The 26,542-nt window shown below is 40.2% G+C and overlaps 1 protein-coding gene across 5 annotated transcripts in view; it reads left to right on the top strand.

Annotated features, from left to right (window-relative positions):
• The first annotated feature begins 4,097 nt into the window (after positions 1-4,097).
• acsbg2 (acyl-CoA synthetase bubblegum family member 2) overlaps positions 4,098-26,542 on the top strand; it is a 28,945-nt gene continuing 6,500 nt past the window's right edge. Inside the window, exons 1-10 of one of the 5 annotated variants that reach the window (XM_053504017.1) lie at positions 4,098-4,269; positions 16,840-16,975; positions 18,240-18,313; positions 21,775-22,022; positions 22,825-22,913; positions 23,455-23,575; positions 24,773-24,853; positions 24,954-25,103; positions 25,212-25,382; positions 25,589-25,770. In XM_053504017.1, coding sequence (XP_053359992.1) covers positions 16,881-16,975; positions 18,240-18,313; positions 21,775-22,022; positions 22,825-22,913; positions 23,455-23,575; positions 24,773-24,853; positions 24,954-25,103; positions 25,212-25,382; positions 25,589-25,770 — 1,211 coding nt within the window. In that variant the 5' untranslated portion in view covers positions 4,098-4,269; positions 16,840-16,880. Of the gene's footprint in view, positions 4,270-8,971; positions 9,211-10,579; positions 10,729-13,772; positions 14,505-15,416; positions 16,406-16,839; positions 16,976-18,239; positions 18,314-21,774; positions 22,023-22,824; positions 22,914-23,454; positions 23,576-24,772; positions 24,854-24,953; positions 25,104-25,211; positions 25,383-25,588; positions 25,771-26,542 lie in introns of those variants that run through there. The other 4 variants (XM_053504019.1, XM_053504016.1, XM_053504020.1 and 1 more) reach the window with 4 other exon arrangements.

Raw genomic sequence — 26,542 nt, forward strand, 5'->3', positions numbered from 1 at the left:
TTCTGCTGAACAACTTACTGTACAAGTCAACAGTTATGAAAGTTGATTGAAACAGCTGTGTAGAAAGTGCCCCTTCACCTTGCATCAAAACGGTTGAATAAAAAGGTGATGTAATAACTAAGTAAACCCACTAGAGGGCAGGATGACTTTACAAATAGGATTAATGCAATAATGTAAAATACACATTTTTTTGGGTTTTTGTTTCCTACTTATTTTTCCAACCAAGTATTCATTTTGTATTTTTTAATAAAGAAATAAAGAAATAGAGAAAAATGAGACATGAAACAGTGAAATCAGATTATCTTGATGCCTCAGGTGTGAACAAACAAACACCTTTTGATGTTAATCCAGGTACTTCATAAAGCAAGTAGTGCTAGCGTGTGTGTGTGTGTGTGTGTGTGTCTCACAGCTTCAGGGTCCTGGGTTCAATTCCGAGTTTGGATTACTAAGGTTATATATATTTAACCTTCCTCCACCTAGGTTTTCCCTTGTTCTCCAGGTTTCCTCATGTCTGAAAAAAAAAACCCATACAGGTAAGTGGATTGGCAGGATTAAACATGAACGTGTGTGTGCATGGTTCGCACACAACTCTGATGGACTGGTTCTGTTTTTTTTTTTATTTTTTATTTAACATCAAGTTTTTCTAGGATGTGTTTGGGTTTACTATCCCGCTAACCAGGATAAAGTAGCTGCTAAAGAGGAATTAGTTTATCAAAAAGATATAAACTAGGTTAGGTATATTTATGAATTATCTATTGCTTCTCTTGGTGTGTGTGTGTTTTCTGTAACAGGGTAATTTAAACCTTTACAGATGATCCATAGCTACTGTAGAACAGGAACTAAAACATTTCCTCAAACCAGGGTTCATGAACTGAAATCAGCCTTTTATGGAAAGTGAAGTAAGGTTAATCCAGGTACAGCTTCTATTCTCTCAGACAAAGTGTGTAAACTGAACCTGGTCATGTTGCTGAGACGATATGATTCTTTTTTTTTTTTTTTGTACCGTAAATATGTATTTTTCATCTGTAAAAGTGGATTTAGTTTTAATGTAAGCAAATGCATACAAAAGGTAAAAAGGCTGTTCACCACTACAGAGATAAGGAAAGGTATAGTTTAGCGTATTTTTTCTGAAGGTGTGTGTTGAATTCATGCCGAATTTTTGTGGAAAAATAAGACAATTAAATCTCGGGTCTTCCTATACATATTTTATTCCGTGTTTCTGGGCCTTTAAATGCTGATGTTGGAAATTTTAGCCATAAATAACCACAGGTGGCCCTAATCACAACCTTGTGTCCAAGTGTTATAATACAAACTCTGACCACTAGGTGATGGTGATGTGTTTTAGTGACGGCAAGTTGAAGCTTTGTTTACAATCATGTAAATGTTAGTGTCCCCTCTTTTAATACTAATATATATATATATATATATATATATATATATATATATATATATATTATAAACATTACATGTTGTTGTGCATCTGAGGTCATATTTGCCTATATATATATATATATATATATATATATATATATATATATAATACGACCTCAGATGAACAACAACATGTAATGTTTGCCATTATTTAACAAAAATTAAGCTAACAAGAAAAATCATGCAGGTAATACTAAGAGCCCCCTTGCTGCTTCCACAGAAAAATACAGATGAAATACAAAAGCATTAATTAAAGGCTTATAAGACATAAATTTCCAAACTATTTGGAGTTCAACAATTTACAGTGTGAAAGATAATTCACAAGTGGAATGCATACAAGACAGATGCCAATCTTTCCATGACAGCTCCAGCTCCATCTACAACTAATTGCCTTAAAGATATCGGCAATGAAAAACCTCGTACACATGAATAAGAAAAGGGACGTCATTTATGCTGAGATAAATACCATTTAGATTTACGCCATTTGGCAGACGCCCTTATTCAGAGCGACTTATTTATTTCATTAGTCATGGCTCATTATTTCAGTTGAGGGTTATAGGCCTTCTTGCTCAAGGTCCCAGCAGTGGCAGCTTGGTGGTACTGGTGCTGGGGTTTGAACCTGGACCTTCGGATCAGTGGGGGATATTCCGTTGTGGATATCTGAAATGACAGTTATGGATAGGTGATAAATGTCATTTTGAATATCTAGAATGTTCATTTTGAAGAGGATGACCTGAATTATAGGTGTGCACTACAGTAGTTTGCACAATTAACACAATTTGCACATAAAATGGCACATTAAGGTTGGACTCCAATAAACTTATTAATTTAACTTATTAATTAGTTTCCCCCTCTTTTTTTTTTTTTTTTTACTTGTGATTTATATGCTTTATTTATATGCTTCTCAAATATCTTGCAGCATTTTATTTTTAGCATTGCACTAGTAACTTCTGGTCAGCTCTACTGACTATATGTAAGATATACAGTGTGTAATCACGTCTACAACTTGTCTTTGTGTTACTGTCTCTGTTGCTGCTGGATACCTGGAACTTCCTTGGGTATAAATAAAGTATGTATGTATGGATCTACTGTATCTGTTATATATGTATGTATGTATGTATGTATGTATGTATGTATGTATGTATGTTGTGTTTACTGTGTATATGTATGTGTTGTTGTGTTTACTACCTCAACACCATATTTTATGTTCTGATATGTCGTTGTTGTCGCACTGTCACTTTGTTGTTGTTCATTTGCACGTGCACTTTATGTTGTCTGTAAAACCTGTAGATAGTCTTCCTCAGTTAGTTAGTTTTTGTTAATTTATGTTGTAATTTATGTTAGGACTATGTGTCTTGTCTCTGCTAGCCAGCTAACTAGGCCTCTTAGTTAGCTAGTTTAGCTTCTCTGTTAATTTATGTTGTAAGTTTATGTTGTAAGGTGCATGTAGCACCTTGGTCCTGGAGGAACGTTGTTTCGTTTTACTGTGTAATAACTGTATATGGTTGAAGTGACAATAAAGGCTACTTGAACTTGAACTTGATGTATGTATGTATGTATGTATGTATCTATCTATCTATCTATCTATCTATCGATCTATCTATCTATCTATCTATCTATCTATCTATCTTCCATGTATGTACAGTATCTATCTATCTATCTATCTATCTATCTATCTATCTATCTATCTATCTATCTATCATGTATGTATGTATGTATGTATGTATGTATGTATGTATGTATCTATCTATCTATCTATCTATCTATCTATCTATCTATCTATCTATCATCCATGTATGTATGTATCTATCTATCTATCTATCTATCTATCTATCTATCTATCTATCTATCTATCTTCCATGTATGTACATTATGTATCTACAGTATCTATCTATCTATCTATCTATCTATCTATCTATCTATCCATCCATCTATCTATCTATCATCATCCATGTATGTATGTATGTATGTATGTATGTATGTATGTATGTATTTATGTATGTATGTATCTACAGTATGTATGTATATATGTATGTATGTACTCTATCTATCTATCTATCCATCCATCTATCTATCTATCATCATCCATGTATGTATGTATGTATGTATGTATGTATGTATGTATTTATGTATGTATGTATCTACAGTATGTATGTATATATGTATGTATGTACTCTATCTATCTATCTTCCATGTATGTACATTATGTATATATGTATGTATGTATGTACTCTATCTATCTATCTATCTATCTTCCATGTATCTACAGTATGTATGTATTTAAATGTATATCTGTACTGTATGTATGTATGTATGTATATGTATGTATGTATCTATCTATCTATCTATCTATCTATCTATGTACGTATCTATCTATCTATCTATCTATCTATCTAATACATATCCATATATTACATACAGTATATTAAATGTTAACTGTATGCTGACGTCTTATTGGGTGACGTCACAATCATCTGAACACACCGTGCTTTAATTTGGACCCGCCCCTTCCGCACGTGACTGGCTTTATACGTAACAGCGCTACTATTACGTATAAACGATCGCGAGCTCATTTCCCCAGCAGCCTCCCTGATCGCTCGCTGTAATACACACTCTGACCGGTAGCTGGTGTTGTTGTCGTTTTATTATTCCCGGCTTCATTTCCTTGGCGGCACGCGCGTTTATTTCTGCTTTTCTAAACTGTCCGTTTGGTTTCGGCCGCCGCGCGCTCACACTTCATCATCCTCCCTTAACAAAACGCCACAAACCCCCGCACACAGACACACCGTGGGAGAAGCGCGTTGGTTTATTACCACGTGTGCGAGTTTAAGGAAGGTGGTGAGTAAACGAGTTTCTAATTCCCTTCGGTGATGAGGAAATTATACTGCGCACGTGTCTGACACTGTCAAAGAATAATAATAATAATATAAATTTTAACATTAACTTAATAAGCGACTTATCTCTAATCAGGTAAGTGATTGATTGTATGAGCAGGTGTAAAGCTGTTAGATTGGCTCATTAGTTGTTTTTTTGTTTAATAGAAATATCACAGAATATTCTATCTATCAAAAATGTGTTTTTATCTACATGTTTTTATTTATCTTTTAATAGTGTATCTTTTAATATCTGTGTGTGTGTGTGTGTGTGTAAATACAACACAATTAGTGCACTGAAGGTTCTTTTTAAGTTTTAGATCAATACACACTTATATCACTTATAACATCAAAGCCTTTGAAGGAGAGACAGTGTATCCAGGCAGCATGTAAAGGGAGGAAGAGTCAGTGAAAAAATGGGCAATTGTTACAATTGCCAAATCAGGTCGGTCAGAGTGTATCCAAAACTGCACCTCTTTTGTGGTGTTTCAGGTTTTACAGCATACTTGTACATTACAACATACTTATACATCTTTATTATGATCAAATATTATATTAGTGTTCTAACGAGTACAAATATTTGTAAAATATTAAATGAAATATTGGCATATTAAATGCATTTTTTGGCACATTTAGTTTGAACTGATCTCTCTGATTAAAAAAATGAATTAACTAAATGTGTAAAAAAAAAAAAAAAAAAAATTAAAGTCAAATGTTTATGCAATTGTTTTCATATACATAAAATAAACATATTATAATAAAAATCAAAATCTCATCATAGTTCATATATAAAGTGTTAAAATGATAAAATTTAAAAAGATATTTTTTTTGTATTACCTGATAAAGCACTGCAAAATAAAATGGGCCTAAAAAGAAATATTATACACCAATAAACCACCAATTGACTAGGACTCATTATAATAGTAATATAATTCTAATCATAATAGAAAATTTGACGAGCAGTCGTGGGGGGGGGGGGGGTAATAAAATAATTTCATTAAATAAGTGGTTGGTACATACCAAAAGTGCCCCGAGGATGGACAATCGGTAAACTGGCATTAGGGTAACCTAATAGAAGCTTATGAAAAGTGAACCTTGGCCCGTCTGGTTCGATCCCACGGAACAGAGGTACTGTAGAACAAATTTCTGAAAAAGTTAACAACTATATCCACCACCGAAAATTTTTTCAGTGGCCATGTGAGTATCAGAACTGGACTACAGAGTAATGATGGTCTGATAAAGCGGATAGTTAGGTGCATGCATCTGTTTCTCAGGGCAAAGATGGTACCAGTGAGCCAGTGAGGGCATTGTGATGGTCTGGGCATGGGATGTTCTACTGGGAAACCTTGGATCCTGTCATTCATGTTGATGTGACCATGACACATTCCACCTATCTAAACATTGTTGCTGGCCAAGTACACCCCCTGCATGTTGGCATTACTACCCAATAAACAGGCAGTGGATTCTCTCAGCAAGATAATGTTCCCTAGTCTTAATACAAATGTTACTTAGGAACGGTTTGTGAAATATTCAGCAGCTCCTTCTCGCAATTTACACAACCTGAAGGAACGTCTTGGTGCTAGATACCACATCACACCTTCAGAGGTCTTGTCCCGACGGGTCAGGGCCGTTTGGCTGGTACGATCTAACTAGAGAGGTTCTTTTTTTGGCAGTAGTTTGTGGCACAAAACTCGAGGCTCCTTTTTTAACCTTTTGATAAATATCTCCGGATCAACAGATATTTCTTGTTGTATAATGTTTTTTTGTTTTGTTTTTATTAAATTTGGATGTACCTGCTGTACCGGTCGTGTTCCTACAATCATGTGATTTAGAATGATAACCTGAATTCAGTTCCTGTGAAGGACATGATACTCATATATCATATATCATCTGCCTTTAGAACACCTGTGTGTGTGTGTTTTAGTTTAAAACATAGAGAACACACAGAGAATCATCAGATTAAACCATCATATAATATATAACTATGACTGAACTGACATTTCTTCTTCTATATAGCTATGTGTCTTTTCTACCACACATTTAAAAATACACTCTGTGTTTCGTTAGTGTGACTGGTCGGTTGTCGGGGTAGCAGCTCTTGTACGAAATAATTAAACAAACGTCAGGAAGTCGAGAGCAAACAGAGGCAGGTGGAACTGCCGCGCAGAATGACTGACGAACAGAAGGTATTGTTACTGATTAGATTATAGTTGGAGAGAAATGTGTGTGTGTTGTGTTTAGACAATGATGGAAATGTGGGGTTTAAAAAAAAAAAAAAGGAAGTGGGAATTTTGTGTTGCTTGTGGAGGGGATGTCTTAACATTTTTGCAAACACAAAATGGCTAAGAATAAATAAATAAAATAATAACCGCACATTCCTATCAATGTTTAACGGCGTTAAATTAAACTTTATTTTTTTAAATAAACGTAGCAAACGATTCACTTTTACCACGAGGGATGCCTGTGTGTGAGTAGTTTAGAGCGCCACCTGCAGGATTATTAAGAAACAGTGACGTTTTAGGTTTTTATGACGTTTTAAAGTCTTGAGCGCGTCTTGAGCAGGGATGAGCACGCGGTCCGGTGTGTGCAGCTTCTAACACTTGTGTTTTGAGAATAAATTGTCCATGTGGTCCTTTTGAGACTGATGTACAGTAAGCGTGTGTAACGAGTGGGTTTGAGACTAACCGCTCACAGGGTTTGTAGAACGTGAAGCTTTTTAACGTGCACGACTTTTGATAACACTATAAAAATACGTTTCTGTTGCAAGACCAAGGAAAACTCGTGCACATGGTAGAGGAGAGGTTATGTACCATGTGATCGATCAAGACTGAACGAATTGAAAAAACAGTCACTTTGGGTCACGGGCTGATCGACCGGTGCAGCTCAGATATAAATATATTTAAATGATTGTTTAAAAAGATACATCAATCAGCACACAAAAGAATCACAATTCATAAACTGGATCAATTTTTTTCTTTCCCCATCTCTACTATCTAGTGCCCTAATGCTTAGGCGTGGAAGTTTGCTGTGATCCCCAGTAAATATTAATGTAAATATTAATGTTAATATTTAGTATTGGCACACCCTGGAATCTTATTTCATAACAAATTGTGTCCTTAAGTAAAAAAAACAACAACAAAAAAACCCTCTATCTTGTGTTAAACACTACCCTGTGATCCATGCGGACAGGATTCCTTATTGGGATTGGTCGAGCTGCTGTGACGTGAATCGTCGTGAAGTACCGATAAGGTTGATGAATGTATTTTTAGGTACTTTTTACTTCCTGCTAGTAGCTAATTAGCTAAATGATGCATCATGATTTGTCAGTGTGTCATGGCTATGTCAATATTGCATTCAGCCTTGTGTCTAATCTTTCTATTTCTGAGATAACCGGACAGACTGAGGGTTCTAGAGGTACTTATATTCCACAATACCAGAACCAGACTGCATTGCGCAAGTCTGCTGTTTGTAACGTTTATTGCGGAGGAAGCGGGGACTCTCTCCTTGCTTAGGAGACTCACTTCTCAGTTTGTTTAAACTGACCTGGGGGTCAGAAGGCCACTCATCACACTCGCATGGCTCTTTCCACAAAGGTGTGCCTGTGTTTACAGAGTGTAAGTGCCAAAGCTTTCGAAAATGACAGAATTCTGAAAATGTACTTATAACTTGCAGTATTCTTACTTATTCTAACAAAAAACTTAGCAATATTTATAATAATAATAATAATAATAATAATAATAATGATTATTATTACTGCTACTCCTACTACAAGGGCATTCAAGTCAATCCAGGACTTTTGATCGCTTTTTTATTTCTCTGTATAATCTAGTGCTTGGATACCATCAAGGTAGGAAGTTTTCTCAGTATGTGGAAGGTGTCTGCTTCATGGCTGAAATGCTGGCCTCCCAGGAACTCCTTTTAATGTTAAAAACAAACCCGTAAATGGCTTGGAGTGAGGTCAGAACTGTACGTGGGAAATTTCATCACAAGTCCCAGTTTGACTTGAACGCTCTGTATATTATGGGGTTATATTCACCTAACACAGAAATATTTATTTATATCACAGCAATGTTCATTTTTAATTGTGATCAGTTAGAAGGTGTTGATTGTACGTCATCGTTTCTATAGTAACAAGAGATGGTGAACGATACACTAATTTTTTCAATTGAATTGTTGCCATGGTGATGTTTACTGAAAGGGGAAATGTATTAAACGTTTATGGAAGGAGTCCGCGGCTTTGTGTCTTTGTGCATCGTAGGTGTTTTCAGACATTGAGCTACAGGACGGATGAAGTTCCTTCGTGCTTTGTGTGGTTTCTTGGTAACATGACGAATTGCATCTTTTGAACTTAATATGCATTTAATACGGAAAACTCCTGTAATTTCTAGAAGAACTAACTTATCAGGTTCTGTTGTTCATAATATCAAGATGGCGAGAGTAACTCTGTTGATCACACTTCGTCATTTTTTTTCGTCATTCATATTGATTATTTTCCTATAACAGTTGTGCGGAAATGTTATAATTGTTACTGTAGTTATTGTTGGTGCGCACACATACATATACACACACACACACACACACAAACAAACAATCTGTTGCAAAGTAGGACAAAAAGCCAAAAAATACCGTAAGTTTCCATCTCAACCTCCTTGCATGAGCAGGTTCTATAAAAAGGTCGTGAACTCGAGTCACACGAGCATTTTCAAGCTACACAAACTGGAAATTCACGACTTGTGTTCTTTCCCTCTGAGTCAGCACGTGTACGGTGCTCAGCTTTCACTCCCAGGGTTTCATGAGTGCGTTCTTCACTGCACCTACAACATCAACAGTGTGTCTTCATCTAATGGACGCTCGTCCCCTGGTGCTTCTGATGAAGTCCTCTCTGGCGGCTCGGGTTTCTCTCTGGGTAGGACTGTTTCATGATTCGGCATTTATCACATCTGCTTCTGCTCAGAGTTGTTTCAGTAAACATCTGCTTTTTAAATTGTAAAGTTCCAGTCTTTCGTTAAGGCTTTAAACCCACGAAGCTTCCCTTTTTGCTCACTAGTCTTCTGGGAATTCTTCATCTGTAAATAAAGTCACTGGTTTCCGTTTAAGCTGCAGATCATGACAACAGGGGAGGGTTTAAAAGAGAGAGAGAGAAAGATAGAGATGTGCCCGAGTCTGCAGTGCCCGAGTCTGTAGCGTCTGGGGGAGTCTGTGGCTCTGAGCGAGTCGGTAGCGTCTGGGGGAGTCTGTGGCTCTGAGCGAGTCGGTAGCGTCTGGGCGAGTCTGTGTCTCTGGGCGAGTCGGTTGCGTCTCTGGGCGAGTCTGTGTCTCTGAGCGAGTTGGTAGCGTCCGGGCAATACTGTAGCGTCTCTAAGCGGGTCGGTACCGTCTCCAGGCGAGTCTGTGCCTCTGGCCGAGTCGGTAGCGTCTCTGGCCGAGTCGGTAGCGTCTCTGGCCGAGTCGGTAGCGTCTCTGGCCGAGTCGGTAGCGTCTCTGGCCGAGTCGGTAGCGTCTCTGGCCGAGTCGGTAGCGTCTCTGGCCGAGTCGGTAGCGTCTCTGGCCGAGTCGGTAGCGTCTCTGGCCGAGTCGGTAGCGTCCGGGCAATACTGTAGCGTCTCTAAGCGGGTCGGTACCGTCTCCAGGCGAGTCTGTGCCTCTGGCCGAGTCGGTAGCGTCTCTGCGGTATGGATGGATGGATAAATAGATTTTTTCTCTCTGTATTTCCTCAGTGTAAAACTGTATATTTGTAGTATTTGTCTCTGTCTGTAGTATTTTTAAACCGGGACTTGTTGAACCCCTCGGGGTGTAATTATGGAGTTTCATGAATTACAGGGTGTCGCTAACTACGGATTTAGAAAATGCCGAGCTAAAAAAAAATAGAGTAAATTAAAGGATCCGTATAAGAAAAAATATTTCATGAGATAATATTACACTTTTTTTTTTCCATTTCTATTTATTCATATTTATTTTAATGGATATGAGTAAGTGTGTGTGTGTGTGTGTGTGTGTGTGTGTGTGTGTGTGTGATTGAGAGGAATTTGCGCTGATGTCACTGCAGCTGCTTGATTCTCTCCTGATGCAGATTTCCCCTATAGTAACCCCGGCACATCATAATACACTCTGTGTGTGTGTGTGTGTGTGTGGTGGAGGAACATTCGTCAAGGCTGAGCGCTGTGAGTGTGGTGTGAGACGTTTCAGCCAATCAGGAGGCACAGAGTGTGTGTTGAGCAGCGAAGGAGGGAGGAGTGACAGGAGGGGCGGGGCAGGATGGGGGCGGTTTGAAATGAATGATGTGTTGGGGCGGTTTGTGAGGCAGGCGGAAGAGATTCATACCGGCATTCTGCTGAAGCGCGGAGCGAGGGAAAGGAGGAGAGTTTACAAAAGAGAAGAAAATTAGATACATCGCAACAGATCAAAGAGACAAGAACGATGCAGTGTAAGTCTTTGTTTAAAGCTGTGTGTGTGAGTGTGTATGTTTGAACACGTTGCCTTGTGGATGGTTGGGTGTGACTCATTGACTCGTGTGGAGCAACAGATCAGTGTGTGTGTGTGTTGTAAAAATCCCATTGTGGTGTGTCAGTATGTTGTGTTTTTGGTTTTATTAAATTTTTTTTGTGTATTATAATAATATGAATGAGCACATCCTGGTTGGACGTGTCGTACAATACAGACCGACTGTAAGGTGTGTGTGTGTGTGTGTTAAGGGAGCGGCTGTGCTTCCTCATGCAGAGCTCCAGATGGTGGGTTTTATTATGGAGGCTGGAAGCCCACTACTGCAAACACACACACACACACACACACACACACACACACACACACACACACGTCCACTCGTTTTAACAGTCAACCCCAGGGTGTTAATCCCCCCTGTTAGTTTTGGTTTTTGGTGGGTGGGGGTTGGGGGGGGGGGGGGGGGGGCGTCAGTAAGCAGTGGACACTTGCTATAGGAGTGTCAGGGTGTGTCTTGGTTTCGTTTGAATCCCCACCAATATCCCCACTTATAGTGATGTGAGTTTTGTTTACGTGATAACATTTTTTAAATACTACCCTTCTAAAAAAAAATTTTTTTTTTAATTGTCCGAACATGGCATCTTAGGGGTTTGACGACCGGACTCAAGCAGCCGTGGTGTATCACTTAGAAAGTGTTGCATTCATTTAATAGTGAATAGAAAGTAGTAATAATAATAAATTTAATAAATAATAAAAGAACATTAAAAAAAAAATCATTAAATATTTTTTTGCCCATGAGAAAACAGCGAGTTAAATTTTTTACAGTTTCTTCTTTACGACTTGAAATTTCACGCCGTTTTCGTGTCGACTCTCAACATCAAAAGAAACGTGGCCAGTTGTTCTTAATGGTTTTCCTTATTTATCTTTTGCCATTTTTTTTATATGGATGATGTATAAAAATGAGTAAACGGTTAACTATAAAGTACGCAGGCGACTTATCAGCATGATTAAACAAGTTATACCTAATAATTTCTGTCAAGCTTCCATTTAACTAATCCAAACAGACGCTCAAACAGGTTATTTAAAGACTTGATGGATGCCATGATTTTAATTCTTAATTCATTCTGAAGAAAACTCCTCAAATATTTTTGTGTATGATCGATGTAAAAAAAAACAACAACAGTTGGCGCGATGGAGTAACATATACGTTAAATGAACATCTCCTTTAAATTGATCGCACATTAACATTGCTTTTCTTCTACGGATATCTAATACTGTTTGTTTATTTATTAGATTTATTTATACCACGAGTCAAACGTGTGGACTTTTTCTGGTGAATGAAGATGTAAAAAAAAAACAAACAAACGAAGATTTCAGTCACAGTGCGGTGAAGAGACTCTTAATCGTAGTATAACATCTGAACGGTGCAAACGTTTTAAAGAAGGCCGTACATTTTTGAGCGTCGATCCTGGCCGAGGTGGCTCGGAGCCCACTGCAGTCGTTTACGTGAACATCCAACGAGATTCAGCACAATCATTCAACCGGCACCACTCGCACATTACAGGAACTCATTGGGAATTATTGCCACATTCCCTGTACAGTGCATTTGCTTGGGTCATTAATGGAGTTCCTGGGAGGCCAGCGTTTTTAGACGTGAAGCAGGCAGTCCGATCACGGCTCCGTGCACTGGGTTAGTGCATTAGTGTAGCCGGGGATTATATAGAGAAATAAAGCGAGACTTTCACTTGAACACCCTCCGCATATCAAATACTGTGCTACTAATTTTTACTTTTTGTAAATCAGTATCTCCTATAACAGGCGCACGAACATTTAAAAATAGACAAAAAATTCACTCAAATTGTGTCAGGAGCAGAAACGTTCTCGTAGCCGGAAACCCCAGGGGGTAGAGACGCGCTAGCTGGTTTTTCAGGCTTTTTATAGGATGCCTGGGGAAAAAAACCTCATCAGCTAGAAAAGTCTTGAAATGCACGTTCCTGACTTCTCAGGGGTGAAGTTGTCAGATTCTCACAATGTCAGCAGGTTCTCGAATGGCACCTAATTCACTCCGGTGTGAGGACTAGGAGACGTTCGGACAACAGGTTCGGACGCTGCGTTGTAAGGTTTTAACGCACTGTTCCATTTCATGTTTGTGTCCTTATTACATAAATGATTATCTAAGCAGGAATACTTGTGTTGCAATACTTGTAGTGAGGAATTTGGATTTGTGGGCGGAGCTAAAGCATCACGGATCGTCAATCAGTTGGACGCGGCAATCTGCAATCATTTGTCAACTTCGTTTTTTTTTTTCTGGTAGATTTGTTTTTGATTTGTTTCTTTTAAGCTTTGTTTAACCTTGTGATTTGTTACCTGACAAAAACAGTGTCTCTTTGTTGCTGAGAGGTTGAGCTGAAGTTTCAGCAGCGAGCAGCGCCTGACCAGAGATGTTCTCAAATTTATGCAAAGTAGGTAGGACATGACAAACTAGCAAATCCAAACGAGCGGCTCCTCTGACTGATCGCGCACGCTGCGAGCTCCGACACAACGATTAGTTCCTGTTTACTTTTAAAAAAAAAAAGAGTAAAAATGTTTTATGACCCAGGTTTTGTTTAAGTTTACCGTAAATATCAGCCTGCTGTAAACTGGTGTAGCGACAGAAACGTCTCCGAAAGAAAGCTTGGATAAAAGGAGCATCAGCGTGGGTGCAGGTCGCATGTCTAACGCAGACGATGCGCAATCCCAGCCGATGTTTGTTCTTTCACAAGAGTAAATCCAAAAGATTAATATTGCACCATGATTTCGGACTACGGTCGAGATAAATCACACACGTATCAGCATCGGCAGTGCGCTGTGTGGATGTGAGTTAAAGCATTAAGATTGTGTGATTTGATCAATGTTGAGGATGTGTGTGTGTGTGTGTGTGTGTGTGTGTGTGTGTGTGTGTGAGTTCAGAAGTTCATTTGTATTTACGTAGGCTTTCATATGCACGACTTTACCACAGTAATTTGCACATGCAGAGGTGCGTGGATGAGAAGAAGAACCTAAGGGAGGTAGGTGTGTGTGTGTGTGTGGTTATGGAAAATCCTATCGCGTGCACAGTTTGGATTCAGCCTATTTCAAAGTCCCTCTGCGGTCTAGAGAGGTGAATGGAAAAACAAACCAGAGCTCCTGTTGGAATCATTATGAGCTCAATCACAAGCCACAAGGGATGTGTGTGTGTGTGTGTGTCTTAATCACCTTGCTAAGCCTGAATACGTCTCTTTCGGGTGCAAGAAAGACCATCATTACTACTCGTCAATAACGTAACCTTAACATCCTCGGAAGCAGGAAGAAGGGGGTTTGACAGGCCTCATGGGAAAGCTGCAGCTGTGCTCCTTCAACACTCCGAGACCCCTCGGTCTCGAGACATGCATCAGGACACCTGTGATCCATCACCTGGGCGGCGCTTTTCCTGGGAAGGTTCTACCCTCCTGACTATAAAAAAAAAGATGCGAGTTCAAATCCTGGGACTTTTAGAGAAAGAACCTGCCCTGATCGAATCTGCCACGTGAAGGAACGTTGAACTGGTGAAACCGGCTGTGCGACGTCTCTTCAGCAAGCACTTGGAACAGGTTCTTAACGAGGCAGACGTTTTAATTCTACCCTCAGGAATCTTCACATCTCTCAGGAAAACTAATGACGAACCAATGACGGGGAAGGTTGAAGCCGTGGTGTGTGTGATGGAGCTCTGAACCATCTGTAAACTTCTGCTCGTACCAGTTGGCTGTAAGACTTTTATGTGCAAATTATACCTACCCTTTCCAGTTGTCTGAATTTGTTGTTGTGTTTTGAATTGCTATTTATTATCCGGTGTTTCCGAATTTGTCATTGTGGTTCTTTTTCTTTTTTTTTCTGATTTGTTGTTTTGATTTTTACATTTCTGGGCCACTGTAATGTCCGGAAGCAAGCGTAAAAGCAGTGGCGCTGAAGCTGGAAATAAAAAAAGGTTGCTGCTTCTTAGGAGTATCAAAGTGAAAATAATTGAGAGAATAGAGAAGGGTGAAACGATGTTTATTGGACTTACGAACAAATTGGACTCGTTCATATGTTGGGGACCTACTGTATATAATATATTTATTTATAACTTTATTATTAAGTGAGTACAAAAACATGAATAACTGCTAATTACCAAAGCTTTATAGATTTTTTTTTTTTTTTTTCTTTAAATCCGTCCTTGCTCTCCAGCATCAATTTCACGCCATGCTAACCTCCAAATTTACAGGCTTTCCCATTGAAGTAATCAAAACGTCAGCGTTGAGGTTCAGAGCTCCAAGCTGTGTGATGCTGATATCACTCAGGAACACACCGACGAGTTTCCTGCTTGGAAATGACCCCCTTCCTGCTGGATTTGACCTCAGGAGAGCAGGAAACGGGACATGACGGAGCATGATGTGGAAAACATAATACACGGCCATGACGCCTGTGGGTCACCGGGAATGTTTAGGTTGTTTAGGTGTGGTTTCATTCGGTTCCTGATTTACTGGATAGATTGTAAATGAGTAGTCGTGTGTGTTGGCGGGGTTTTTTTTTTTTTTTGGTTATGTGTATTTGACATTTCCAGTGTATTTGACAGTCAGCTTGACTTGTCACCTTGACATGGTACGAGGGTTTAAAAAGAAAACAACAACTGCTGCTTCCAAGCCAAGAGAATATTTACCTCCATCTCCATGTTTATCAAAAAGCCTTCACAAAGATGAGACCTTTGGTGCTATGATGGCCAATTCTCTTTTTTTTATTTGCTAATGTAGCTATAAGATTTTAGGGTTATGTTAGAATCAAGCTAACTGTAACATTATCTTTTTTTTTCCATTATGGGGGAACAGATGGGCATTTTAATATCATTATCAGGTAAATGACTGTCCAGAGCCCTATTGGAAGGAGATTAGGTTTCTTTCAGCTCTATACTCACTCAGCTTCTACAACGCTTTATCCTGTATTCAGGGTCTCTGGGACCTGGAGGTGGGCCAGGAATCGAACCCGGACCCTGTAGGTGCAAGGCGAAAAATTGTCATTGTCGCAAAGCAGCTTTACACAATCCAAAGAATTATTTAAGTTTGTATGGAATGTGAATGTGTAGGAGTCAAAATAATCAGATTGTCCCTAATGAGCAAGTTAAGGAAGACGGCGTCTGTGAGATGATAATAGGAAGAAACCTTGAGAGGAACCAGACTCAATCAGGATACCCGTCCTCATCTGGGTGAAACGGACAGCAGGGATCGATCTGCATCATACTGTGTGAGACTGGAAGTTCAGTATAACAGGAGATGTGTGTAAGTTAGTTTGGAGTCCAGTTCGTTATTAGAGGCTCAGGTAGACTGTAGGAAACTCCAGCCCTGAACTATCGAGCGACTAAAGTCACCAGTCCTCAGAGAACAGCTGTCTGCATCAGCCGAGTCCAGGACAGTCTTTGTGGAGAAGTACACGGACATTACAGTGTGTGATCTGGTCAAACATGGACGTCTGTGAGCCGCTCAGGCAGAAGTGGGTGGATAGCGCTTTCCTTCCAAAAAAAGCCGTGTTTGATGTTTAAATGATTCCCGCTCATGTTCACAAAGCTCCAAAGGATCCTCGTCAGCCAGCAGGGTGTAGAATACGGCCGACACAAATTAAATATCCCTTAGCTAAAGGTGTGACTTTTTTTTTAATTTTTTTTTTTAATCATATTCTACGTATCTTTCAGGTTTTTTCTGAGGTGAATTTGAAGTATGTAGTTTATTGCCCTATGATGTGTTTACTTTATGAAAGCAATGATCTTATGACACACACACACACACACACGTGTTTGACACTTGACCTAACATACTTCATGTGATTGCCTTACGTCTCTGACTGAGGAGAAACACACACACACACACACACTTCTCTTGTAAACTTGTGTGTGTGTGTTTTACCCGTTAAATGAGATACATTAGTGTTATATAATCAAAGTATTGAAGTAAAGAATCAAACGTCTGACGACAGACATAACACGTCTTTGAAGACCATCTATAAATCTGACCTGTAGAAGGAGCTGTAGTGGAGTGTTAACGTTTGCCCGCGTGTGTGTGTGTGTTTTCTACAGTGACCGTGTGTGAGCCCTCAGCCCTGTCTGCAGGAGGAGTGATGGAGACGGTAGAAGACGTGAGCGTCCTGCAGTCCTGCGCTAAAGAAGACAGTGTCGCTTCTCTGGAGGACCACATGGCAGAGTCCACAGCCAAGTGTGTAACGCAGCACTCGCGTGTACACGTGCACATGTACAACCACACACACACACATACACACACACACACGTCTTTCAGCTTGTCAGTTAATTATGTTCCCACTTTCACAACCTGAACGTGCCATACATTCCTATAGTTGTTAGTGCATCTTCACAGTGTGAGTGTGTATGTGTGCGAGTGTGTGTGACTGTGTGTTTTTGGTGTGTGCGTGTGCGTGTTTTTGGTGTGTGCGTGTGCGTGTTTTTGGTGTGTGTGCGTGTGCGTGTTTTTGGTGTGTGTGCGTGTGCGTGTTTTTGGTGTGTGTGCGTGTGCGTGTTTTTGGTGTGTGCGTGTTTTTGGTGTGTGTGTGTGTGTTTTTGGTGTGTGTGTGTGTGTGTTTTTGGTGTGTGTGTGTGTGTGTTTTTGGTGTGTGTGTGTGTGTGTTTTTGGTGTGTGTGTGTGTGTGTTTTTGGTGTGTGTGTGTGTGTGTTTTTGGTGTGTGTGTGTGTGTGTTTTTGGTGTGTGTGTGTGTGTGTTTTTGGTGTGTGTGTGTGTGTGTTTTTGGTGTGTGTGTGTGTGTGTTTTTGGTGTGTGTGTGTGTGTGTTTTTGGTGTGTGTGTGTGTGTGTGTTTTTGGTGTGTGTGTGTGTGTGTGTGTTTTTGGTGTGTGTGTGTGTGTGTGTTTTTGGTGTGTGTGTGTGTGTGTGTTTTTGGTGTGTGTGTGTGTGTGTGTGTTTTTGGTGTGTGTGTGTGTGTGTGTGTTTTTGGTGTGTGTGTGTGTGTGTGTGTTTTTGGTGTGTGTGTGTGTGTGTGTGTTTTTGGTGTGTGTGTGTGTGTGTGTGTTTTTGGTGTGTGTGTGTGTGTGTGTGTTTTTGGTGTGTGTGTGTGTGTGTGTGTTTTTGGTGTGTGTGTGTGTGTGTGTTTTTGGTGTGTGTGTGTGTGTGTGTGTTTTTGGTGTGTGTGTGTGTGTGTGTGTGTGTGTGTGTGTGTGTGTGTGTGTTTTTGGTGTGTGTGTGTGTGTGTGTGTTTTTGGTGTGTGTGTGTGTGTGTGTGTTTTTGGTGTGTGTGTGTGTGTGTGTTTTTGGTGTGTGTGTGTGTGTGTGTTTTTGGTGTGTGTTTTTGGTGTGTGTGTGTTTTTGGTGTGTGTGTGTTTTTGGTGTGTGTGTGTTTTTGGTGTGTGTGTGTGTGACCGAGTATGTGTGTGACCGAGTATGTGTGTGTGTGTGTGTGACGCTCACATGCTGCGGCTGTTGCCTGACTCGGTTGATTTCATTCCTTTGCAGTGAATCATCAGAGGAGGAGTCTCCCTGTGAGAGAGAGGAGGAGAGCCACAGCATCGACACACTCTCAGAGCCTGGTGAGATATCACACACACACACACACACACACACACACACACACACCGGTTCATGTGTTTAAGAAGAAATCAAATAAACATAACAATAAACACATAATGTGCGGTTTGTTTGAACTTTTCCTGAACGAGTTGCTCCTCTAAACGGACCTTCGCTCTTTCACTCGGAATCGATTCACACTTGTTACATCGTTTCTTTCTCTTTTATCAAAATCCTCAAAAATGATACTTGAGCTCCTGCAGGAACGACAAACTGCTTCCATCTTCTGCTAAATCCCCTCGTTGTGGAAGAGAATCGCTGCCTTTTCTTCTTCTTCTTCTTCTTCTCATCTTGAGTTTGTGCCATACCGCCATCTACTGGCCTGGAGTGCGGAGCAGGAGATTGACAGGAAAAAAAGATTATGGCTTTGCACGAGACGTGACATTTAAACAATCAACACAAGTTGTTACAACTTTAAAGGTTTTAATACTTCAAATCCTGTCAGAAATGGAGCTTATTAGACAATAAACATTAGAGCTGTGGAATCGAGATTGAAAATCAAATCAGATTGTTAGTCTCCCCATAAATGTTCATTTCTATTGGATATTTTTTATTGATGTCACCCAGGTAAGCGAAATATGGCTTGATTATACACTGGGTGTTCAGGGATGCAAAAATGCACAGAGCTACCAAGAAAAAAAACTCCAAAATCTGGATTTTCTAATTTCAGTTTTTCTTTAATGAAATTTGACCCACTTGCATAAGAGCGGTGTTGGAAAATTCCAGGTCCGTGAGATCAGTGTGTCCCTCTGGGGAGGAAGTGTGTGTGAGAAGGAAATCAGCATAAGCACACACACACACACACACACACACACACACACACACACACACACTTGCGCACACTTTTCTGTTTTACAATTTCCAGTAACTCTGGTTCATCACAGAGTGAAAGGGGAACTGACCGACCGCTCAGTGTGTGTGTGTGTGTGTGTGTGTGTGTGTGTGTGTGTGTGTGTGTGACCTTTCTACCCTTTCGATTAATTAAATGTTACGAAGACCTCTGGGCTGTTTAATCCGCCCTTCCCCCCACACACACCCCCACATGTCTCTCGTACCTTATTTGCGTACGAGTCTGAACACCGCGCCGTAAGAGTGGAACACGCGAGTCTCCGCCCATCTCACGCCACACTGGGGATCAGAGATAACCTGCTTGACCTGGTCATCGTGTCCCCATGAGTCACATGACCTGTTTGTTAAATTCATGAGGTCATGAGCAACTGCTCCTTTTTTTTTTATTTAAATAAAAAGTTAAGGATTAAACTATTTTTAGATAAAAAGGAAGGGGGGGTGAGGGGGGAAGTCCAGCATCCTGTTCTTTGTATATTTACAATCATCTCTCTACTTCTGTCTTTCATCATTTTTGTATTTCTTGCTCTTTCACTTCTGATTTTTTTTCTTTGATTTTTCTTCTCTTTATTTTATCCTCTTCATGTTCTTGTTTTGCTTCTTTCTGTCTGTTGTTGGTTCAATTCCCAAGAAAATTCTTTCAATTCTTTATTTTTCTCCAGATTCTGTTTAATATTCAGGCCTTTTCTTGCTTTGCCTTTACTTTCCTTTTTTTTTCAGATTTTGTTTTTATTTATATATTCTCGCTATTTTTCTTCTTTGTTTTTTTTTTCATGGTTTTGTCAGTTTATCTCCGTCACTCTTTTCATTCATTCCTTGTTTTATTCATTCTTTGTCTTTCCTCTTTTTCCTGCCTCTGATTTTATTTGCTGTTTTCGCTTCTTTATTATTTTTTCTGTTTTGTTGCCCTCTTCATTTCTTCCCATCCTTACCGGTTTCTTAGATTTTTTTTATTTGCAATGTATTTCTTTTCTTTTTGTTTCTATAGTTATTTTTTTTTCTTTCTTGATTTCATTTTGTCTTTTTTCTACTTTATTCATATTAATATTTTAATGGTTTCTTTCCACTGATTTTGCTTTCTTTTTTGCTGTTCCTTGTCCTATTTACTTTCTCCTCTCTCTCTCTCACTTTCTTGGTCTCTCTCTTTGAATTCTTGATTTCTTTATTTATGCTTTTCTTTGAATCTGTTGTTTTTTGTCTGTTTGTTCATCCTGTCCATCTACTGATTTAGATTATTTATATAAAGTGTAACATTCTTCAGCTGCTCTCTCTCTCTCTCTCTCTCTCGTCCTCTTAAGTCCTCCATGAACCTAAACAGAGGCTCGGCAGCAGCTACAGATGCAGTAATTAATAAGATCTGCGAGTCTCGTGCTCTCGAGTTCGCCATAAACCCGCCGCTGATGCGTCTGTATTTTAATCGTTCGTGTTTGGCTGATTTTGTTGCGTCTCAGTGTTTGGATCGAGCTGCTGTTAGTTGAGGGTCATGTTTCAGTGTCTCTCGTACGACAGGATATAAAAATAAAGTTGACTCCCGGAGACGGACCTCAAGTCACAGTGTTTATAGAAGGGAAACGAACTATGATTTACCAGGAATAAACACAGCGCTAATTGGTGTGTGTGTGTCTCTTTGTCTCTCTGGGGTCAGTGTCTCTCTGCTGGCTTCATTCCTAAAAGCGTCTGTTACACAAACTTGTTGTTTTCTTGTTTTAGAGGGAAAAAAACTTTTATTCTCTGACGACTCAAATTTTAATGAAAGAATATTTAATATCACCTTTTTTTCTTTTTCTTTCTGTAGGTTAAAACTTTTTTTTTTTTTATTCTCCCAGGCCTCACTGATGTGACAAACTGTCGGAAGTATTATAGGGTAGTATAAGGTTTGGTGCATAAGTTTGTGCCCCCCCTCCACTTTTTATATAAAGGTTAATATAAACTTTATATAAACATGCACAATCACAACTTTTATATAAACTATATATAATGGTTTAATATCAAGGTCTGTGCAGATGTATGATATAATCCTAATAAGGCCTGGAGACAGGGTTAGTTTTGTGGCTTTTATACACAATACTTGCGCTCAAGACAGATGTCAGGAGGAGTGTAGTATAAGAATATATAAAGATGAGAGGGGCGCCAATATTTAAACTCTTTAAATCCAAAACAAAGTGAGATTTAGAGGTAAGGGTGGGAGTAATACTTTTTTAGAGAATTATTTTAGTGTGTTAAAAAAAACAAACACTAAAAAAACACCTACATTTCTTTCCACATAGGGGGCACAAACTTTTGCATTCATTCATAACACTGACCAAACAAGTAGCTGAGTTTATGTTTAAGTATATTTTACTGATGTTACGGATATTCCTTTCGACTTATTGAACTAAAGTACCCAGAGGGGCCGTGTGCGTTACCCATGATGCACTTGTACATCATCCTGTGTAATAATAATCTAATTCTTATCAAAGTACTGAAACCTGTATGAAGCGGCAAGAGGGTTTTAATTTTAGTATAATCCGGATCGTGATCCTTTCCTAAACCACATGTTATATACACCATGTCTGATTCTCTGACCTCTGACCCCCAGCTCCCGTACCCTCGGCCCCGGGCTCGGGACTGTGGACGACGCTGAGGGACGGCGAGGTGAAGCTGAGGATGGGCGAGTCCGGAACGGAGGCCGAAGCTCCTCTCACCGTGAACCAGCTGTTGGCGCGCGCCGTGGATCGATTCGGCAAACGTACGGCGCTCGGATGGAAGGAGGGGGAGCAGTTCAGGAAACTCAGCTACAACGATTATTACAGAGACTGTCGCATCGCCGCTAAGGGCTTCCTCAAGGTGAGGGGTGTATACTGTATGATCTTGCTTTGAAAAAAAAAAAAAAAAAGTTGGAATGAAACCCTAGCTGGAGGATTTAATTTTGAACTCATCACTAACACACTTGAGCGTACGCTATTGACGCGTCTCTGGATACATCTGCAACCCGCTCGTGTTTCATCCGTTATCTTATCTGAACCCCATGCAGCTCGCTAGAGCAAGAGCCTTTTAATTCTGATGGAAAGCAGCCGCGACTCTGTGGATGATTTATCAAAGCGATATGGGTTTATTGCTCCTTTTAAGGCTATTATAGGACGTTGACCTCGAGTACACTGAGGAGTAAAGCCGAGGCAACGAGAACGAGAAGTGCAACAGCGTTTAAGCCCTGCCTGTTGTTTACACCACTGCGCTTTATATTCACACACATTCAAAAAGAAAAAAAAAAACGTGTTGATGTGGTTTAATGAATTGGAGTCTTCAGTGTCAGCGCTTTTTGTAGCTTGTGTCTTTACATATCGTTCCATTTTTGTGTGTGTGAACCCATCGGGTCATGCTTCGAGAGGAAACCTCAGAGATGTCGAGTGTGTATTAAAAACGTGGCCTCAAAGGATGTACTTTACACGTTCGCTTTTCCGCTCAGCTGCTTCACACACACACACACACGCGGAGTCGCGTAAACTTAGAACGCTCCAGTCTTCACTCGAGCTCCGTCTAATGTTTAATTGTCAATCACAGACTCTAATGAAACCAATACACGTTTTAAATTGTGTGTGTGTGTGTGAGCGCGAGCATGTGCTAATTTGTGCTTTGTTTGTTTTTACAGCTCGGGCTTCAGCGCTACCATGGAGTCGGCATCCTGGGCTTCAACTCCGTCGAGTGGTTCATCTCCGACATCGGAGCCATTTTGGCTGGGTTAGTTAATGAATTAATTAGTTTATATAATTATGCTCTAATGCATCTCAGTATTTCACAAAATATGGTGCAAGAGAACAAGATGTCGCTCAGCTATGAAGAAATTTTTTATGAATAAATAAAATGAATAAAACGCTGCAGGACGCGCTGTTTCAGGAAAACAATCATCCACAGGGGGTAATAGTAGCTCGGATCACCACCACTCTGTTGGTGATTTTTTTCCTGTAACAGCATCTCCCCAATATTGCTCCTATTATTACTATTAGTACTAATGATAAATAATAATAATAATAATAATACTGTAGTGGTAAATTAGATTGATTTTTCTGTTGGTCAAAACAGATTTTTCGATCTTCCCCCTCAAATGTTGCTCATGTTTATTTTAGACAATTGAAGGGATATTTATTTATTAGTTTGTTTGTTTGTTTATGTACATAGGAGTATGTGGTCTGCTATCTTTTGAACAAAAACAAAAGTGCCTTTTATGAACCTTGTATTTCCTGAAGAGAGTTACTCACGCAGCCTCGTGTTGATCTTACAGAGGTTTCGCTGTGGGCATCTACACCACCAACTCCCCGGAGGCGTGTCAATACGTGGCTGAGAACTGCCAAGCCAACATCCTGGTGGTGGAGAACCACAAACAGCTGGAGAAGATCCTGAAGGTAAAGCCTGGTACAATCTCAAGCTGCGTTGGTTGACTTTACTTTACACACATCATCATCATCATCATCATCATCGGGTCCGTCTACACTGAAGCGTATTTGTTAGTTCATCGACCTTTTCATTAGTACCACGTTTTGTTTTTATTATAGTGATAAGTTTTTTTTTTTCTTTTTTTTTTTTTTTTTGGTTTAACCAGCAACAGAACCGTGTCATATCAAAGTGCATCACATCATTTATCTCGCTCCGTGTAATAGTCTTACATGCAAACTTGTTTTTCGGTCTCCGCACTTTATTTATACTACGACATGGAGGGACCTCTGATGAACTTTTTGGTCAATCAAGGCATAAATGCGATTTAACATTTACGGAAGACTTTAAGCACGCTGCGGTGATGAGACCCTTAGCGGCAGTAAAACATCTGAACGGTGCAAACCTTTTAAAGAAGGCCGCATGTCTGTGAACGACCATCTCGGCCGAGGTTGCCTGGAGCTCACTGCATTTTATTTCTTTATTTATTTTTCTCTGAAACATTTAGCAAATGAGACACCCCCTCCTTGAAAATCATCGTCTGTCTGTGTGAACTGTAAACACAATCATTTATCGAAACCTTTGATGAGTTATCGCAACAAATCCCTAGTCCTGACGTTTACACATGTTTGGGGCATTAAAGGGAGTTAAATCTCGGGAGGCCGGGGTTTCAGACATGAAGCAGGAAGTCAGATCATGTCTCAAGCACACTGAGAAATCTTTCTACCTGGACGGCGTCCAAGCACTAGTGAAACACTGCCATGAGCGCATTAGTGTATCAGCAGATTATATAGAGAAATAACGGGAGAGAGTTTTTACTCTCATAACTGTGTTCTGTTATTCTGTACAATCAAAAGTCTCGCTTTGACTTGAACGGCCCCTGTATATTATGATTCCTGAATCAACGCTCGTATCGCACAGCGTTACTTTCAACACAGGTTTTAAATTCTTTTTTTTTTTTTTTTTTTTTTTACATAAAATCATAGGAAACAAGAACCACTGGGGGGTGAAAACTTTTGCAAAGCACAGCAGTACTGTAATTCTGCTAATTACACACCCACACACTAATGGATAATTAAGTGTGTGCTTGTGCCTGTTTCATGAGACGTGATGTATATCATTTTCTCTGTGTGTGTGTGTGTGTGTGTGTGTGTGTGTGTGTGTTTCAGGTCCAGGACCAGCTGCCTCACCTGAAAGCCATCATCCAGTACAAAGGCGCCCTGAAGGAGAAGAAGCCGAATCTTTACACAGTACTAACAACACACACACACAGACACACACACACACACACACACTTTTAAGATGATTGTTGGTTCCAACCAACAAAATTTTATTATGTGCTTTTTAAAGTGGGAGGAGTTTATGGAACTGGGCCGCAACGAGCCAGATGCGCCACTCGATGACATCATCACGTCCCAGAAACCCAATCAGTGCTGCACGCTGATCTACACCTCCGGAACTACCGGGCAGCCGAAAGGGGTCATGCTGAGCCATGATAACGTGAGCTGACTCATCACACTTACACACACACTTTTCTATTTTAATATTAATATCAATATAAAGTGGTGGTTTCGGTGCAGGGCGCTAAAACTTTTGCTCTCGTTCCAGTTGACATGGACGGCGTTTGCGACAGCTCGCACCCTCAACCTAACAGAAGAGACTCAACAGGTGGTGGTGAGCTACCTGCCCCTCAGCCACATCGCCGCCCAGATGGTCGACATCTGGATCACCATGAGGGTCGGAGGAGCCGCGTACTTCGCCCAGCCTGACGCCCTCAAGGTGTGTGTGCATCAGCGCTAGTGTGTCTGAAGTGTGCGAGTCACTGCGTTAAGAATGCTTATTTAAAAAAAAGATCAAGTGCTTTTTGTTAATGCTCGCACACACATACATATAAGAACAACAACTGCACACATCTGGAAATTCCAGCAGGTCTTGCGTTATGTCCGATATGTCTGACGTGTGTCGCGATCCTGTCGCTGTCTCAGGGCTCGTTGGTGAACACCCTGCGTGAGGTGCGTCCCACGGCGTTCCTGGGAGTTCCCCGCGTCTGGGAGAAAATGCAGGAGAGCATGAAGGCAGTTGGAGCCAAGTCGTCCACCGTGCGCCGGAAAGTGGCGTCCTGGGCCAAAGACGTGGGTCTGAAGACCAACATGAGCAAGATGGAGCAGTATGTATATAATATACTGTATATATACACACACCTACACACACACACACACACAAATTGGGGGCACACTTATAGATTTACATTTACATTTAGTCATTTGGCAGACGCTCTTATCCAGAGCGACTTACATTTTTATCTCATTATACATCTGAGCAGTTGAGGGTTAAGGGCCTTGCTCAAGGGCCCAACAGTGGCAACTTGGCGGTTGTGGGGTTTGAACCTGGGATCTTCCGAACCATAGTCCAATGCCTTAACCACTGAGCTACCCCTGACCTAACGATTTAATGTTCGTTATTTAGGGCCCAAGCACTACGTAGTAGCTAAGGGCCGTATTATTGTTCTTTTTTTTCTTCTTTTAACTTCTTAAGCTTTTTGAAAGTCTTAACATGCACAAAGAGTCCTGAAAATTTCAACACGTTTTAAATCTGCAACCATTAGGACACCAGAGCGGCCTCACTTTCGCTATGCATGTCATTGGCTCTACTCAACAGGTAGTCGGGTATTTTCGGTTGTTTGCAAATGGCTTCCAATGCAATTTGATATACTCCTCCTAGGGGATTTATACGATCGCCACCAAACCGGGTCAGTATAATCCTGAGACACGGAAGATGCAAAATTGCGAAGGGAGTTTTGATATCTCAGACGGTTCAGCTGTGGTGAGGCCTTAAGCTTATGATGGAAAGTGGCTAATAATTTCCGTCGTTATATAAAAATTGGTGATGACGCTGCCTAACGTTAAAGTTGTTAGTAACGCCTGTGATACGCTCACGGT

The sequence above is a fragment of the Clarias gariepinus genome, chromosome 9 (assembly GCF_024256425.1).
Source record: "Clarias gariepinus isolate MV-2021 ecotype Netherlands chromosome 9, CGAR_prim_01v2, whole genome shotgun sequence".
Lineage (NCBI taxonomy): Eukaryota > Metazoa > Chordata > Actinopteri > Siluriformes > Clariidae > Clarias > Clarias gariepinus.